Source organism: Opisthocomus hoazin, chromosome 1 (genome assembly GCF_030867145.1).
Source record: "Opisthocomus hoazin isolate bOpiHoa1 chromosome 1, bOpiHoa1.hap1, whole genome shotgun sequence".
NCBI classification, from domain to species: domain Eukaryota; kingdom Metazoa; phylum Chordata; class Aves; order Opisthocomiformes; family Opisthocomidae; genus Opisthocomus; species Opisthocomus hoazin.
The window spans coordinates 101,940,945-101,957,863 of record NC_134414.1 but is presented as its reverse complement, the minus strand read 5'-3'; the positions used below and the strand labels follow the sequence as shown (position 1 = coordinate 101,957,863).

The 16,919-nt window shown below is 38.9% G+C and overlaps 1 protein-coding gene across 3 annotated transcripts in view; it reads left to right on the top strand.

Annotated features, from left to right (window-relative positions):
• FUNDC1 (FUN14 domain containing 1) overlaps positions 1-12,331 on the top strand; it is a 52,184-nt gene extending 39,853 nt beyond the window's left edge. For 2 of the 3 annotated variants that reach the window (XM_075430944.1, XM_075430957.1), the window contains exons 2-5: positions 1,094-1,250; positions 3,125-3,200; positions 9,958-10,086; positions 11,698-12,331. In XM_075430944.1, coding sequence (XP_075287059.1) covers positions 1,094-1,250; positions 3,125-3,200; positions 9,958-10,086; positions 11,698-11,775 — 440 coding nt within the window. In that variant the 3' untranslated portion in view covers positions 11,776-12,331. Of the gene's footprint in view, positions 1-1,093; positions 1,251-3,124; positions 3,201-9,957; positions 10,087-10,577; positions 10,632-11,697 lie in introns of all 3 variants that reach the window. The other variant, XM_075430951.1, reaches the window with a different exon arrangement.
• The last annotated feature ends 4,588 nt before the right edge of the window (positions 12,332-16,919 follow it).

Here is a 16,919-nt window from a genome sequence, read left to right as displayed (position 1 = left end):
TTTCACCTTAAATATGTTTAACCGAAGTGGACTTTAATTCATGTGTGTATGTCCATAGAGCTATGATACCATTTTAAAATATTAAAAAAACCCCAAACATTTCACTATCTCTTCCTTTTGTTTGAGTATACGTGGCATTTAGGATCTCTAATTTGAAGTTGTAGGAGGCCCATTTTGAAAATGTTGACAGAATTATACTGCAAGTATGGAACTTAATTGAAGTCCCAGCTTCATCTGTTTCATCTGTTGTGGAGTAAGAACAGAAGTGTCTGTTCTTGGCTTATTGGCATATGCTAACATCTAGCCCTCTGAGGAAAACACTAGCCCAGGAATTCAAAGTTTTGGTCTATCCAGAAGAGATGTGTGTGCTTTCTCATAAGTTAGACATGTTTCACATTGCTTAAGATCATAAAAGCAATTGTAGTAGGTCAGATGAAAGCCCAGCGTCGTATGTCTGAAAGCCATCAGCTGCAGGATGAGCTGAGAAAGTATCACTACATGCTTACCCTGTTAAATCTTTCTCCAAATATTTTTAATGATTTTCAGCCCAAGACCTCAGTAGCCATGGTTGCCTTTATGTCTGACAGCCCTTGGTGGATTCCCCCCGTTAATTTGTTCCATTGTTCTTTGGAGTCCACATCAGCTTTTGGTATCCACAGCATCCTGCAGCGAGCTGTTCCACAGGTTAACCAGGGCTCCCGGGGGTGGGGGTGAAGGAGAGGAGGGGAGGGGTGGGCTTCCTTTCTTTGTGTTGAACCAGCTGCCTGCTAGTTTCACCTGATGCCTCTTGGTTCCTGTACTTGAACAGGTAGGAGATTCCTGTTCACCTTCTCAGTGCCTGTCGTGGATTTTATAGGTCATACCTTCCCTGTAGTCTTCTCTTCCTTGCCTTGAAGATGATGGCATAAAATCTCAAAATGGTTTGTTCTGTGGGCTGCTGGACCATAGAGAGCCTGTATGCTGCAATTTAAACCATTGGATTAGCCAGCTAATGCCAAAAACGACTCTGACAGTGTTTGGGGTTTTTGCACAGGTTGTTAATTTACTGTATAACTGAGAAAATCACTTTTTTCTTTTTTTGTTTCTTTTAAAGACCATGAAAGTGACGATGATTCCTATGAAGTGTTGGATTTAACAGAATATGCACGGCGTCACCACTGGTGGAACCGGGTGTTTGGCCGGAATTCAGGACCAATTGTAGAAAAATACTCTGTAGCTACCCAGATTGTGATGGGCGGCGTGACTGGCTGGTGAGGGAGCATCACTTCTCTTAACTGTGCTAGACCATTACTGTTCTTACAAGATCCCTTTCCAAGGCTATTTCAAGCAGATAAATGTATCTTCTCTAATGGAATTTCCTTTATGAGTGATTAAGATTATTCATGCGTGAACACTTTAACTCATTACTCTTGACTCATCATTCTAAAGTGTTTTGTAGTATTGGTAAAACACCAGTTACCTAAGGGAACTCATACCGGTTACTGTGAAGAGGATTTGGAGAAATGTCAGAACTCTAAAAGTACAAGGAATAAATTGAAAATAATTGCATATAACTTCTGTTTGTATGGAAAAGCATATTTCCTTACTAGGATAGATTTAGAATCCTAGTTATGATATTATGGCTAAGGTATTTTATAGGTAAAAGAAACGAAGGAAAAAAATGTGTGGAAGAATATACTTTTAATTAAACCCCCCATTTTATAGAGACTTTTTTCCCTCTAAATTCGACTGGAGCCATTTTGAAGAAATTAAAGGTCTGCTCTCATGTTGACTGAAGAGAGACACCCCAGCATAGTTACACTAAAATAATTCATGGTGAAAGCTAGACAGTAGAGATGAGAACTTAAACTGGAAAATGTGGCTACAGCCTTAGCAGGTATGTCAAGGTATTTGTTATTTGTCAAAGGTATTTGAATGGTATTTGTCTATTCCAGTAGTCTAAAAAATTGAAATTCAGTGAAAAACAACATTATGGTAGCACAGTAACTTTTAAAACCTAGTTATGTAAGATTTGGAAGATGAAATAGACTAAAAATGAAATTGTCACTCCCAGGCTCAGTACAGCTTTGAGGAGTGCAGGCTTAGCTTTCAGTCTTGTTTTTATTTGCCTCTGTAGCCTTAAAGTTATTTTTAAAAGTTAGATCTATATACACAAACTTGAAGCTTCTAGGGAATAGTTCATCTGGCATCCATAAAAGCTGGAAACTCTGTATTTCAGTATCTGTAGATGTATATACCTCTGTATGTGCATTCATGTATATAAATATGAATTCACTATTCGTATGCAGGGGGAAGAAAATTGCCCTCTGTGTGTGGGCTGGCGGGGGAGTGGGGGGAGGAGAGTGGGGTGTCAGACACCAGCAGAGCTGCCCAGAGGAGCTGCGGAGCCATCAGCCCTGGAAACATTCAGCGCTCGCCTGAGTCAGGACCCTGAGCAACCCAATTTAGCTGGGGTGTGGGGCTGGACTTTGCAGCAAGCCTAGTTCTGGGAGGGTGGCTGGACCAGATGACCCTCAGAGGTCCATTCCTGCCCAGACTATTCTATGATATCGATATCTATGCTGTTCTCTATTTGATGTGGGAGTGTTTGGAGACTGTGAACAAATTTTGTGGTTGCCTTGATCCGTTAAAAATAGACAGAGACCATGTCCCAGTAGAGGGGCCCCACTGATTTTAACTCTCGTGGTAGGGATGTAACTCTTTCTACCTGAGATATTGAAGTTATGGGTTGTGTAGTTAATATAAATGATGGTATAATATATTTACCTTCCATTTGGGAACAGTTACAATGGCATTTTTGTATTACTACTTTGTGCTTTATTAACGTGCTCCATTTAATAGCAGCATACAGCTTTTGTGTATAGACAAGGCCTGGAGCCTACTTTAAAGGGACTGTCAAACAGCCATGAACTAGCAACCATTACTCATGTTGTCTTGTGTTAGACATTATTAATTAAATATTGTTTGTATTAAATACTCTGATTTTTAAATTTTAAAATGTAAAATCATACATTTTCTTTGTTAAATGAAAAAATAGTAGTAGTTGTAGTTGGGAATTTTGGAGTGTGGCATTGTTCAGCAGACAACTTCATTGGACTGGGTTTTTTTGTTTTGTTCTCCTAAGGTGTGCGGGATTTTTGTTCCAGAAAGTCGGAAAGCTTGCAGCAACTGCAGTAGGTGGTGGCTTTCTTCTGCTTCAAGTATGTAGAATTTCATGCTTTATAAGTTGGCAAATGTTATTTACTAAACAATAGGAAAAACACAGCTGTTGGGTAAAATTTAATTAGGAAGGCTTCTTATCTACTTCATCATTTTAGTCTTATCAGTCAAAACCTTACATTTCAGCTGGAATATTGTGTGCTTTTCTAAAAATCAGTGGTAAATCAGAATCAGCTCTGTCCCGTAAAATAGTTTGTAGTAAGCCAAAATAAACCTCTGTGCAGAAACTGAGATGCCGGATGTGATTCAGTATTGCCAGATTAGAGGAACTGCCTGTAAACCCATGATGGGAGATCAAGGAATATAAGCTGTGTTTATTTTAAATAGGTTTGAGAATTTTGTCAGTGCTTTAAAAGAAGTAGGCTTCTTTGGCAGTTGCTTACAGGGCATACTCTGGTCCCATTATGAAACTGTTTTCTGTTTTCTCCCCATGCTGTATTTACTGGTTCTATCTCTTGAACCCCTGAAGCTTTGCTGACTTCTTGTAGCTTCATTGCATTCCTTTGTTCAATTGGATTTCAAGTCTAGAATTTTAAAATTATGTTATCTGACGTGACCATTTGCATTTTTCATCAGATGTTATGGTTATGGAAGGACATATTTCCAAAAAGCCTTTACATTAGATGAAGAAACTGTAAGTGAAGGAGAACTTCACATACCATTCTGTAAGATGCCAAGTAATTCTTATGTTTTTACTGGCATTTTTCAAATCTTAATACCTGTGAGCTTGTCATTTTTTTCTCAAATCATTATAGAGGAAGTATATTGGTAACTGCTTAGGTTCATGCAAATAATATACCATTTTCTGAGACAGGATGTTAGAGATTTTTTTATTATTATTATTTTTATTATTCTTTCCAACATCACCCTGGAGGGTTTCTGAAAGGCATATCCCACTTTTAGTTACTCTCTTGATTGTAGTGGCTGTTGCAGTCAACCATTGATCAGGAAGGCTTAGGTAGTACCTCTGACTGCTGCTGTGTCATGCATCAAAATGTCACAGCTCTGTGAAGTACTCTCACTTCATTCATGATCATGTTCTCTACTGTTTTAGGGTTTGGTTTTGTTGTTTTTTTTAAACCCCATGCTAAACATATACCTGAACTGCAGCACTCTACATGAGAATGTATGCTCTTGGAACTATGTGGTTACACTTTATATTTGTTGAAAACAAGTTAATTTTGTTTTAATTACTCAAAAGCAAGCATCATCAACAATGTACAACGTCAAAGAGAAACAGTTTTGATATGAAGCTTTATAGTAGTTGCATTTGTTCCACTTCACCATTGTGCAATGATGACCTTTTTAAATCTCCTGGATATCACTGGTTATTGGGCTTGTACCTCAACATAGGTATGAATTTTACAAGGGTGTTGAATTTGAAATGGCTTAGAATCATCCAGATGTGAATTTTTGGCAAAATATTCTATGCCAGCAAATGAATCAATTTGATGGAGTATTCTGGACTTCTTTAGCCCGTAATTGTGGATTTCTGGATCACGAGGGAAGAATTAAATCTTTATATGTATCTGTCTGCAGTGGATCTTGAAGTACTTGTCATGCTTTTCATCTAGTTGACTTTAAGATTCCAGTCTCTCTTCCTGTATTATATGCCATTTGTCTTAATTCTTCTGATGACAATTCTTACCTAAATATGACTGAAGAGCCTACAGAACAGAGGCCTGGCATCCAGGGGTAGCAGGCACAATGTTGCCTGCAGGTGCCTGCTGTAGTACTTCTGACTACAGGAAGCTGAAAACTTAAAACTAAGACCCACAGACAAAGGAAAACAGAAGTTGCTTAAAACACATTACTTGTGCAGTGGTTTTGCTTGTTGAGCTGTGAAGCTTGGGGAGCTTTCCTGCACATAAAATAGATTTGCCGTGTGTCTGAGTGTCTGATTTCTTAGCTGGTCTCATTTACAGTGTATCTGAAAAGGGATATTATCCAAGAGGAAAAATGAGTTGCATATTTTGATTGAGTTGTCTGTATCTTTAATTAAGTAAGATCAGATTCTCTTGGAAGGGAATGAAATAAATGCCTTGGTCTTTCATTTTAATTCAAAATGTTTTGCATTTTAAAGCTGAGTCATAAATTCTATAGTGTAATTACATTCCTGTAGTCTTCAATTTTTTCATTTAAAGATCACACATTGTGATTCTAATTTCCCTATGAATACATGTTCAGTGCTTCCCCTGAGTGGGCAGAGCAGCGTTTCAGCACATGACTAGAAACCTCCTTTTTATCTGTAAATTTCTCTGAAGTTGCAGATTTCATTTCAACTCCTGATTGCAATATAGACATTGTAATTACCTGCTAAAACAAGAACAACTACAGAAGGCAAGATTCTTGGCTAAAGCCCATTCAGTGAAACATTTCAGTCCTGAAACTAAAAAACTGCGTTGTTTCTTCAGCATGGGATGACTTCATCTGAAGAAATCTAGTAGGAAGCCAAAAGCAATACATTTTTGGAGTGTCAGTTTGTACAAGAAACAAAAAAAGACTTTCCCAGATTTTTTTGTAAGTGGTCTAGAATTTTTTCAGTCTTAATACAGATTAAATGAAAAGTAGTCCGAGGAAGAGAATAAAAATGACATTAAGGAATTTGCATACTTTTTCAAAATTATGATCTGTTTTCACATCTTTGTGTTGGGTATTTCACCACCTTGATTTGATCAGTCAACTATCCTTTTTATTGAAATAGGAGTAGTTCTTCAAACGTGCTGGTATAAGACTAATACCCATGCACTATGTTAAGGAAAATACAGTTCATTTCTCATAGCACGTAAGGTATTTTCCTTGTGTAATTTCTAGTTTATACAGCACAGATTTAGTGAAATCCAGAAGAGCACGGAAGTATGAACTCGTGTGGTTCTGCTATAATGAATTAGTTAAAAGCAATTGTTCTTAAGGAGTGTCTGTTCTCTCTCTGTTTTTAAACTCCTTTATCTTCAATAATGGTTTTATTGTTTTTTGCTCTGCAGCCAACATTGCAGGTTTTTCTATTGTGTGTTGACCATTATTTAATTATAAAATTGTATTTTTGTTTGGTGATTTTTGCTTTCATTGATATATTTTGCCTCATTCCATTAACATGCCATTCATGAATTCAATTCAATTCGTCATTAAATTATTTTCTAACTTAAGTGAATCTTGGAAAACAACACAAGGAAGCAAAATAAAGGCACTATAAGGTATCCTTAGCTATATATTGTACGGGGGTTTGTGGATACCATGCCATGATGATGATGCGGCATCTTGTTGAAGTAGGGAGAGAACAACATGCTTCTGGGGGTGGGGACTTAATGAGAAAGAGTTGTATTCAGTTTGTGTTGAATATGCCACTTGACAGTTGATGTCTGCAGACTTTGAGGGAACATTCAGTGGAACAGCCAAAGCAAACGGTAGCTGGAAGTTAGCCTTTTAAAGACATACCGTATTTCTGGCAGGTTTTGACATGAAATGGAGGGGCATCGTTCTTCTGCCTTTGTAAACTGGAGTAGTTTCACTAGTTACAGTGGAGCTGTGCCAGCAGATGGTGGCTGAAGATACCAGCCTCTGCAGTTTAACTCTAAAAAAAATGTTGTATCGTTTCTCACTCCCTCCTTGTCTTTGTATATTGAAGTTAGAGACTTGTCAGATCTGTTCTGGAAACTGGTTGAGTACGATGGGGGTTGCTACCTATCTAAATACCAGAAAATACCTAAAAGTATGCATGTCTTCTGCATGCTGCACACGCAGCTGAGCACAGGGAGCTCACGTGTACCTTCTGGGCTTTGCTGGGCTTTGTTAGTACGAAAGATTTTGTCTTTGAAGAAATAAAAACTCTTTTATCCCATCTTGCCATATAAATTTTTTGCTCTTAAACATTTTTTGCCAATTACTCTTAATGTTTCACAATAATGAAGTACTTGCATGCTGCTCCAGTATCGCCCCCAAAATGAGGTCTTCCTTTTCAGGTTCTCTGTTTTCTTTGGTTAGTGTAGAGAAAGATGCACGTATTTTTAGTATTCCTGCACTGATGTATTTTTTCGATTGCCTTTTTGGAAAAAATCCATTATTTTTTCAATAGTTCTGGAAGATCTTCAACAAAAATCAATTTTACTAATGTTATATATGAGAGTGAGAGATATGTATATAATATATACATTATCCCGTTATCGTTTATACATATATGGATAGGTTTCTGTATATACAGAAATCTACACATGCCCACCTCCTGTATGTGTCTCTAAGAATATCTGTCTATCTATATGTATAGACCTATATGACTCCTTGATATCTGTAAGTATGGAACTGATAATGGAATATTATTTTAGTTTGTTATTGTTGGGGCTGGGTCTAAAAATACTAGTGAACTTTAAGAATTTGTGTTTATGTAAATTTACTGTTGTAAGCACATAGGGTTTTTTTATTATGCATTAGGGTCTAAAAATTGAAGTCCGTCTTGCCAACATTGGAGTTCAGTGGGTTCATTTCTGCGCTTACATACAGAGTTATGTAATGAGTAGGCTTGCAGCCAAAGTAGGTATGACACAGGCTCTATCACTGCAGTGAAGTACAGGGGGTTTTTTTCTTCTCAGTTGTAAATTTTACATTCAGAACACTGTCCTCTGTTGCTTATTTCAGATGTGTACAAACACTCAAAAGCAGAACTTAAGATCTCTGATACTAAGTTCAGGGAGAGAAGTAGTGTAATTTTTATTGTGTAAACTGGAGTTTTGACACAAATATAAGTTGTAACTACTAGAGAGGTAAACAGAACTTAATTAAAAACTTCTGCCTCATCCTTGTACTGTATGGATAACTGAGCTAATTAAACTAGTCTTAATGAAATGTTTCTTTTAAAGTCCATTTGCTTATATGTTTTTACAAGCAAGCAAATATATTATCATGTCTTAAATTGTGTTGGACTCAGTGGATGAGTCCATGTCTAGTTTCCAGTTTTATGATTTGGGAGGCACCAATTCAGTGCTTGGACCTTTTTGAAGTTCTTGTGGTATTGTTAAATTCATAAAATAAAAATTACCCCAGTGAGCAACATTTATTTTTTTCCTGGTATGTCGTCCAGTGACTGGATGCACAACCAGTACAGCTTTGAAACTGGTTTAATGTTTTCACACTTGTATAGATAGTCCTTAATTAGCTATCCCCGCCTAACACTAGTGCCCATGTGGATAAATGGTTTTACAATAGACAGGCAACGTCAATGAATTTGTTATATTCTGAGGTATGAAGTAAAGGAGGGTAGAATATTTAATAAGTTCATTTTTGCATTTGTCCACTGAATTGTTTTTTTAAATCTTGTGCAAAGATGGAAGCTGAAGTTTACTTCCTTACATAGGTAGTCTTTTAGGAGCTTCGTTTTGAATTTAGACAAAATCTGAGACTTGTTTCATTTTAGTTTTTTTTTCAGGATCTTGAAATTCTAATTTGTGGTGAAATATGTTGCTTAATTATTGTGGCTGTTGTAAAACAAGCTACATGGTCTCATTTTAGTTACTTGGTAGAAAGAACTATGTGAACGTCAAAATTCAGTGCCTGTAAGCGATGTGCAACATCTCTTTTTATGCCAAACCTAATAAATCGTATATTTAAAGATCTGTTCCACAAAAGTTCATTATCTGTGACTTTTGTTTACCAGTTGTACCATTTGCATAGACTGCTGTTACGTAAGTTACATGAATTTGCCAAACATGACCTTAAGAAGGACCTGAGAAATCGCACTCTTCATAAAGTGTTTCTTGCATAAGAGTCATTTACTTGTAAAGGTAGTGGTCTGTATCTGTTTGTCTTAGCAGTTAAAATAAGCAGTAATCCTTAGTTTTGGGGTTCTCTAGGGCATGCAGTAATTGCCTGGTTTTGTTTTTTTTTTAAAGCTATGATCTTACAAACATTTATAAGATGTGTTTCTTTTGTGAATTGTGTTAAGGAAATTGGTGGGACTGTCATTGTTGGTCAGGTAGCAGATCATGTTACTTTTTTCGGGGATCAAATCTTAGTAAGAGAAGTAAGGCAAAGGGTTGGGATGATGGTTAAATGCGCTAAAAGTTGTTTAAGCATTTTGGGAGTTGGAGTCTAAATTGGTAAGAACAGGCCCCTCAAGCTTACCCATTTTGCTGATGTTACAGAATTTGTGCTGTACACAGGCCGTTTTATTTTTCTGCTTACTGGCTTTCTTTTGTAGAAAGTATGAGAATTCTCATGTATCGAATACTTTTTTGTTGGACAATTTAAATGATGTAAGATAAAATAATGGTTTTCAGTATTTCTAAGGATGATTCTGCTTAGCCCCAGATACCCCGGCACAAATCAGAATTCCACAATTCTGAAAGAAGCTGAAATTTTAATTTCATTTCTTTCGTTGCTGTCCTATGAACATGGTTTTCTTTTTCCTTTTATTACTAGCAAAGCTACAGTAAATGTTGAAGGAAAAAGCATTGTTATTCAAAGCTTTTAGAACTAAAGAGTAGAGAAGTGGTAAAATTGCTAATTTCTACTTTCTGTCTACTTTCAGGACTTTGCCATTGCTTGTTCTAATTTGAACTGCTGTTACTGTGGAAAGTATTAGTGTTTGAAGCAGAGTACCTGCTGTAATTGAAACAATGTCTTTTCCTGTATCTATAATAAAAAAAGAAAAGGAAAGAAAAAAACCCCAACTTTGTAGGCACTGAGATACTGTATTTTGACTCATGAAATGTTAACTACAAGTGTACTAAATACCCTTTATTTTCCTAGATTGCTAGTCATAGTGGATATGTACAAGTTGACTGGAAGAGAGTTGAAAAAGATGTAAACAAAGCGAAAAAACAGCTAAAAAAGCGTGCAAATAAGGCAGCACCTGAAATCAATACTCTTATTGAAGAGGTAAGTCTAAGGTGATAAACTGTTTTCTACCAGCCGATTTTTCTTACCTTCCACTGCAGGTGATAATTAGTTGAAAATGCAGGTGCAAAAATGGAAGGCGTCAGAAATAGTCTGGCTGTATATTTTATTGCAAGTTAACAGATTGCGCTCTCTTTTATTCACTTAGCTTTCTATTTTGTTCACTTTTAAAGATGATACGCAGGCTTCAAAGTTAATGCATTTCTACAGCTGAGATGGCTTAGGGACTGCCACTGGCTTTGCCGTGTAGTCTGTGCAGATTCTGGGCCGGTGAGGAAGCCAGCAAGGTCGTGACACGGTAAAAAGTTGAGGGTGCTGTGGTTAAAACATGATAGCTGAAAAAACAAAAACCAAATCTTCTTATAAGGCTGGTAACAAAATTACTTGGGTGGAGAAGACTGACCTTTCTTTCTGGAGAAACGCTATAACTACTTTGTAACTAGAGTTGTGGGTTTTATCTCATTTTTATACAGTTTGAAGAATATCTGTCTTCAGAATCTGTCAGTTACATACTGTGTTGAAAAGAGGTAGGTAGCCTTGGTACTGATCAGTGTCACTGGGGCGATTTCAGTCTGTCCTTTGAAGACTTTAATTTAATCATTTTATCTTTTCTTTTTTTAAAAGTATCTTTATCCTGGTTTTACATATTTTCACATTTCATACAGGCAATCTAAGTTTCTTTCTCAATAACTGTGAATCCTGACTTGGAATATGCTGCAGACAATATAACAGCAGCCACACTAGCACTCTGTAATTGAGAGTTTTGACATCTTGGATTTAGCCTCTGTGGAGTTGCACATAGGTTGATAAAAATTACTTAAATTTTAATGTGAATGTGAAGTGGAAGTTCAAGAGAGATGGTTTTCTAGCTTCTTATGTACCCCAAATAGCTTAACCTGTACTTCTCCATTGGGTGGGACAGGATGGGGTTTGGGGTTTTTTCTTTTTTTTTTTTCTTTCTTTCTCAGATTATATTACTTTCTTCTAATTGTGCACTAGTAGCTAGTGTGAAGTGCTTGAAGTGGAGGATTTATGAAATGGCACGTTTGATGTAATGTGTTATACTCTTTGCTGTTACTTAATGAAATACTGTACACAAATGTCATCATACATAAGTGTTTTTTGTAGGATGAAGTTGTTAGGAAGCTCATAATGGATTGAAGTGTATTTCTTTTCCAACGATCGATCTAGTTTTCCAAAACCTGGTATTTTTTAAAAACTTTTTTCATGTGATTAAAATTGAAGTCATGATGGTGCTCATGCTTTTTTGCCAAGGGAGTTTGTAAAACATCTGTCTTTTAATCAAAACGAGAGTGGTATTGGCATGAAATTGCTATGACAATTCCTCTGTATTTTGACTTTTAAAGTGCTAACTGTATTTAAAATAATCGTTAAAGACAGCAGAGAGTCAGTTTTCAACCCATTGGTGCCAGCAGTTGCCAGCTGGCTTTGTATGTTTTTAAACACGTTGCTTACCCCCTCACCCCCTCCATAATTTTAGTATTCTTGTTTCCAGGCAATTGTGATAAGTGTTAAATGTTACAATCAGACACGATTGACTCAGTTCTTTATACATAGCATTTTTCTTCTCAGTCAACAGAATTTATCAAACAGAACATCGTGGTGTCAAGTGGATTTGTTGGAGGCTTTTTGTTAGGCCTGGCATCGTAAGGACCTGAAGGCATCCATGTCGGCAAAGAGCAGTTGTGGTGGCACGCTGTCTTGGAGCAGTGTGGATCCCTGGGGCTTCCAGAGCAAGACGAGTGGACTAGCTAGACAACTTGGAAGCTTTTACATTTCAGGCTTTTGCCTCTTGAAGCTTGGCAAAATTAGGATTTGCTGAAAAACTGTGCAATGTGCTCATTTACAGCATTTTTGGGCAAAACTGGTTCATCTTCATCATGACTCTTTTTATCTATGACCTTTCAAGATCTAGCATTTTTTAAAATGTTATTCTTGGAATATAGATACTTAACCATACTGTAAGAAAGAAAGCTCCATTTCTATGTTTTCAGTTAAATATCGTTTATTTTTAAAGTATTTTTTCTTCATGCTGTTGTAGATAGTATCAATGACTATATAATGTATGTGGTATTGTAGTTTCAGCCTCGTGGCTGTCCATGTTCTTTAGAAGTCACTGCAATAATCTACCAATCTGTAATACCTTTCTACAGAGTATTAAACAACAAAGAATCATGAGCTTATTAAAGGTGAAAATTAACTTTGACTCTGGCCTTTGTGTACATAGAAAATAAGAAAGCCTCACGTTTATAGCCTGTAGGCATCTGGTACAAATATTTGCAGAGATACTTGTGATATTTATGTGCTAAGTAAATGTCTAGATGTCGTTTCTCCCAGATGCGCAAGCCATGTGTAAACTCATCATTAGAGCTGTAGGTAGCGCACCGGTAATTGTGGCAAGCGCAGACTCTGCAGTGATTGGATGCTTAATTGCTTTACACTGAGGAAGCCACGGGGGTCGTTTCAGACCTCAGTGGTTGGTGAGATGGAGCGATGGGGCTTCGGTCTGAGCACTTTGCGAGGGCCAGTGCCTCACAGGGCTTGACAGCACGTCAGTATGACGGACCCTGCGCGAACTGACGGCGGCTCTTGCGGTCCGTTTTAGCTGGAAGTGATGTTCACTTTCATATTCCCCTCTGCTGCCACTATGTTCTCCCAACCTTGGACGTATTTTTTTTCCCCACAGTTGTCACTTAACTTGACTTTCACTGTCTAGGATGTCAGCTGTGGAAAAACGAGGGTACAGATTGGCTTCAGAAGTCAATTCTGAGGAGCATGGACACGCGCCTGTTTCCTCTGAAGCCTGGGGAAGGAAATGGGACTTAATCAGCTCGGTGTGTTTGCTGCCTCCGCCCCTGACAGATCAAAGCAGGAGGCGGACTCTGAAGGAGACTGGAGGCAGAACTGTGGGTGGGCTGGAAAATTTATTCTCAAGTAGGTTGTTAAGGTGGTTTTGGTAATTTGTTACTAGGTTATTCTAAAGAAGTTGAGAATCCAAACAAATGCTTAATGCAGTCTGTGAACCTTTTACAAGTTGTTTGACATAGTAACCTAGTGTGTTTAGATCAGTGCATCTGTGGACTTCAGAGGTCTGTGTGAGGTGTTGATGTCACATATGCATGCTTCTGGCCAAAGTGAGTTAAGAGGCACATCGTGCATACGTCTGTGAGGTTTAAAGGTTTGGTTAAGCTAAAGCCTGTTTAAGACACTTGAAAACTGAACACACACACACACACAGACTCCCCCCAACCAAACCCCAGAAGCAGGGAACGTAAATGGGCACAAATAACACATGAGCATCCTAAATATTGTGTTTTAAGGTGAGTATCTAAAGCTGTGCAAGCACAATTGTTGCAGTTTATTGGAAATGGGAAACCCAAGGAGGAATGTGTGTGCTGGGTCATCTGGGATTCAAACAAAAAAGAAAGCATCTTAAGAAAGATCAAAACGTTAAAAAGTGAGATTTTCTTTGCCTTTGTGTTCAGCCCGAAGGATGATGGGAAGGTAACCAGTCAGCTCTCTTCTGCTGATAAAGCTCATGGATTCTTGGCATGGCAGCAGAGTTGCTGAAGCCAACTGACGCGAGTCGCTCAGCCTGACTGGAGTGACCTCGGGCGTTGCGAAGGGCTGCGGGAATGAAGTGACCACTTCCATAACATGAACCCATAAAGCTGCATTTTAAAAAAGTGTCTGCTCTCTGACAGGATTGCAAGGGAGCATCTTCTGGTGTGCTTGCCAAAAGGCTGTTCGTGTGACCAAGGAATGTACTTCACAGTTAAAAGTAGAATTAAAAATCAAAAAATCCATCAAATTATATATTTGTATGCAAGACTGATTTCTGCAGAGGAAAGTTGTTCTGCTGTTCTGTTGCCACTAGCTGAGATTCTCAGTAAGGCAAGGAATAAAGAACTGATTTAAATATATTTGGGTTTTCTAGTATTATTTTATTTTTTGAAGCCTTTGGAATAAGAAGCATAATGCTATGGTAGATGTAAAACTGTCTGAGGGACAATTGAAACCAGAAAGGTGAATGCTGGCGGTTTGTATTAGGATTGACCTTACGTAACGCATTCATCACGTGAGAAGAACGGCTGGTGGCACAGCAATACTTGCTGAGTTCTCTGACGCAGCTCCTCAGGTTGGTGAGGTAGAGGGGATGCTGCCGGGAGCTACAGGTAGAACTGACATGGTGGGGAGATGATGGAGCGGCAGACTTTGATATGCATAAAGTACTGAGACAAATGCAGTTTTTCTTGCAAATACCTGAGATTTTATATGCGTCAGCTCAGAGCAGAGTCTTGGGCAACCCCTGCTATCAACACAGGCTGGGAGGTGAAGGATTGAGAGCAGCCCTGCCAAGAAGGACTTGGGGGTGCTGGTGGATGAAAAGCTGGACATGAGCCACCAGTGTGTGCTCTCAGCCCAGGAGTCCAACCATATCCTGGGCTGTATCAAAAGCAGCGTGGCCAGCAGGGCAAGGGAGGGGGTTCTGCCCCTCTGCTCTTTTTTGATCAGACTCCTCCTGGAGTCCTGCATCCAGCTCTGGAGCCCCCAACACAAGAAGGACGTGGAGCTGCTGGAGTGGGTCCAGAGGAGGGAGACAAAAGTGATCCGAGGGCTGGAGCACCTCTCCTGTGAGGACAGGCTGAGGGAGCTGGGGCTGTTCAGCCTGGAGAAGAGAAGGCTGCGGGGAGACCTCAGAGCAGCCTTCCAGTGCCTGAAGGGGGCCTACAGGAATGATGGGGAAAATATTTTCAGCAGGGCTTGTCACGATAGGACAAGGAGTGACGGCTTTAAACTAAGAGAGGGTAGATTCAGACTGGATACAAGGAAGGAATTTTTTACCCTGAGGGTGGTGAAACACCAGAACAGGTTGCCCAGAGAGGCAGTGGAGGCTTCATCCCTGGAAACATTCCAGGCCAGGTTGGACGGGGCTCTGAGCAACCTGGTCTGATTGAAGATGTCCCTGCTCACTGCAGGGGGGTTGGGCTAGATGGCCTCTGAAGGTCCCATCCAGCCCAAAGCATTCTATGATATCACTGTACATAAAGGAATGCCCTATAAAATACAGTCAGAAAAATTAATGTTGATGGGATTATTGAGAATGGAACGGAGCATAACAGAAATACTGTGTTTCTGGTGGTAAGTTCTTCTCTGGAATGATGTTACTGTTAGTCTCTGACAAAAACTAATGCAGGCTAAGAAGATTCAGAGAAGAGCAAAATAAAGATTGAAGATGAAGAAAATTGAGCATTTTTGGGGGGAAAAACAAGAGAACATCAATTTTAGAAAGCAGCTAACTAAAAGGGAAAGTGTTAGAAATACATCAGTTAATGAAAGGCTGAGCCAGCATTTCTACGCTTTTTATTGTATAGCTGAAGAACTTAACTGAAAGGTGGAAAACATGAACCTAGCACAGGGAAACAGCTTTTCGCATACGGCGTAATTGGTCTGTGGAACTCATTTCCACTGCGTGCGAGTGAAACCAAGGAACAGGCCCCATTCGGGGAAAGGGGGGACAACACCGAGGTGAACTGCAGGAGCGCTCAGTTATATCTAAAGATGCAAGAAAAGCAACTTCAGGTTTCTCCGGCCATAGCTAATATTGCTTGGTGAACTTCATGATAAAATTATTCTAGTGATCAGATTATCCTACCTTTGCCTTCTCCAGGCTTGTGCATTTTTTTCCCCTCAAACAGTTGTTAGCAGTCACTTTTCAAGAACCCTAAGCTAAATGATTGACTGAGCCAGGCCATACAGCCCCCTGTAGTGAGCAGCTGTTGGAAGTTTACTAAATAATGAGTTTTGTGAAAGATGATTGCTAATAAATCATCTATCTGTTTTGTATTATCTTAATGGGATAATCCATTTTCTGAAATTATTTCTTTTTAGTTAAAGAAGCATTGGGCAATAAGTTTTAATTTAAAGTGAGATGACTGGTTGGTCGAAACCAGTGTGATCTTATTACTGAGTTTTAAGAGGCCAGAATTTGGCTAAACCTTTGAAGACTGTTTCTGTTTTAGCAGCCAGACTGAAAAATAAAATGTTGTAGTTAATGATACAGCTGCCTCTTAGATGCAAGTGCATCCGTCATGAGGTCTTAAGAAAGGGGGATGCATACAGAGTAAAATGCAGACCTCAATACTGTAGTTCAAAATTTATGCCTGTGCAGATTTCATAACATACGTAGCATACAGTAACGTGAAGAAGCATTGGTAATACCTCCTCCTAACCTTTTGAAAACTGTTGGAAATCTCAAATAATTACTTTAAAAATAAAATGTTTATAGCATGCACCTGCCTGTGTGGGGTCTGTAGGTGATAGTGGAAAAAGATAACGTTCACCCAAATTCAGCACTCCTAGAGCTAGGTGACATTTTGGAAGGGAGATTGATCATAAAAAACAGTGGGGTTTGGTCACCCTAGGACTGTGCATGGGGCAAGTGGGGGTGGGGAGAAGGACTAGAATCAAATCTGCCAAGAGTAGGAGGCGGCGTCCTCTCTTGTCTTTTGTATCATAGTTCAAAAATCAGACAGGAAAGATGAGCTTAAAGAGCTGTTTTCCCCTTATCTGATTGGGAAGCAGGCCTGAGGCAATGGGGTCACATCCCAGTACTGGGACACACGGTAAAGTTGACATTCATTATTTTGGGGCAATTTGGGAAGCAAGTGGTGGGCTCTGAACTACTGAGACAGATGACATTCATCCTGTAAGACCAGAAGCCAATCTGAATGAAGACAACTGCAGGGTAAGTCTGCGCAAAGCATCTGGTGCTGATCCAGCGCAGCCGGAAA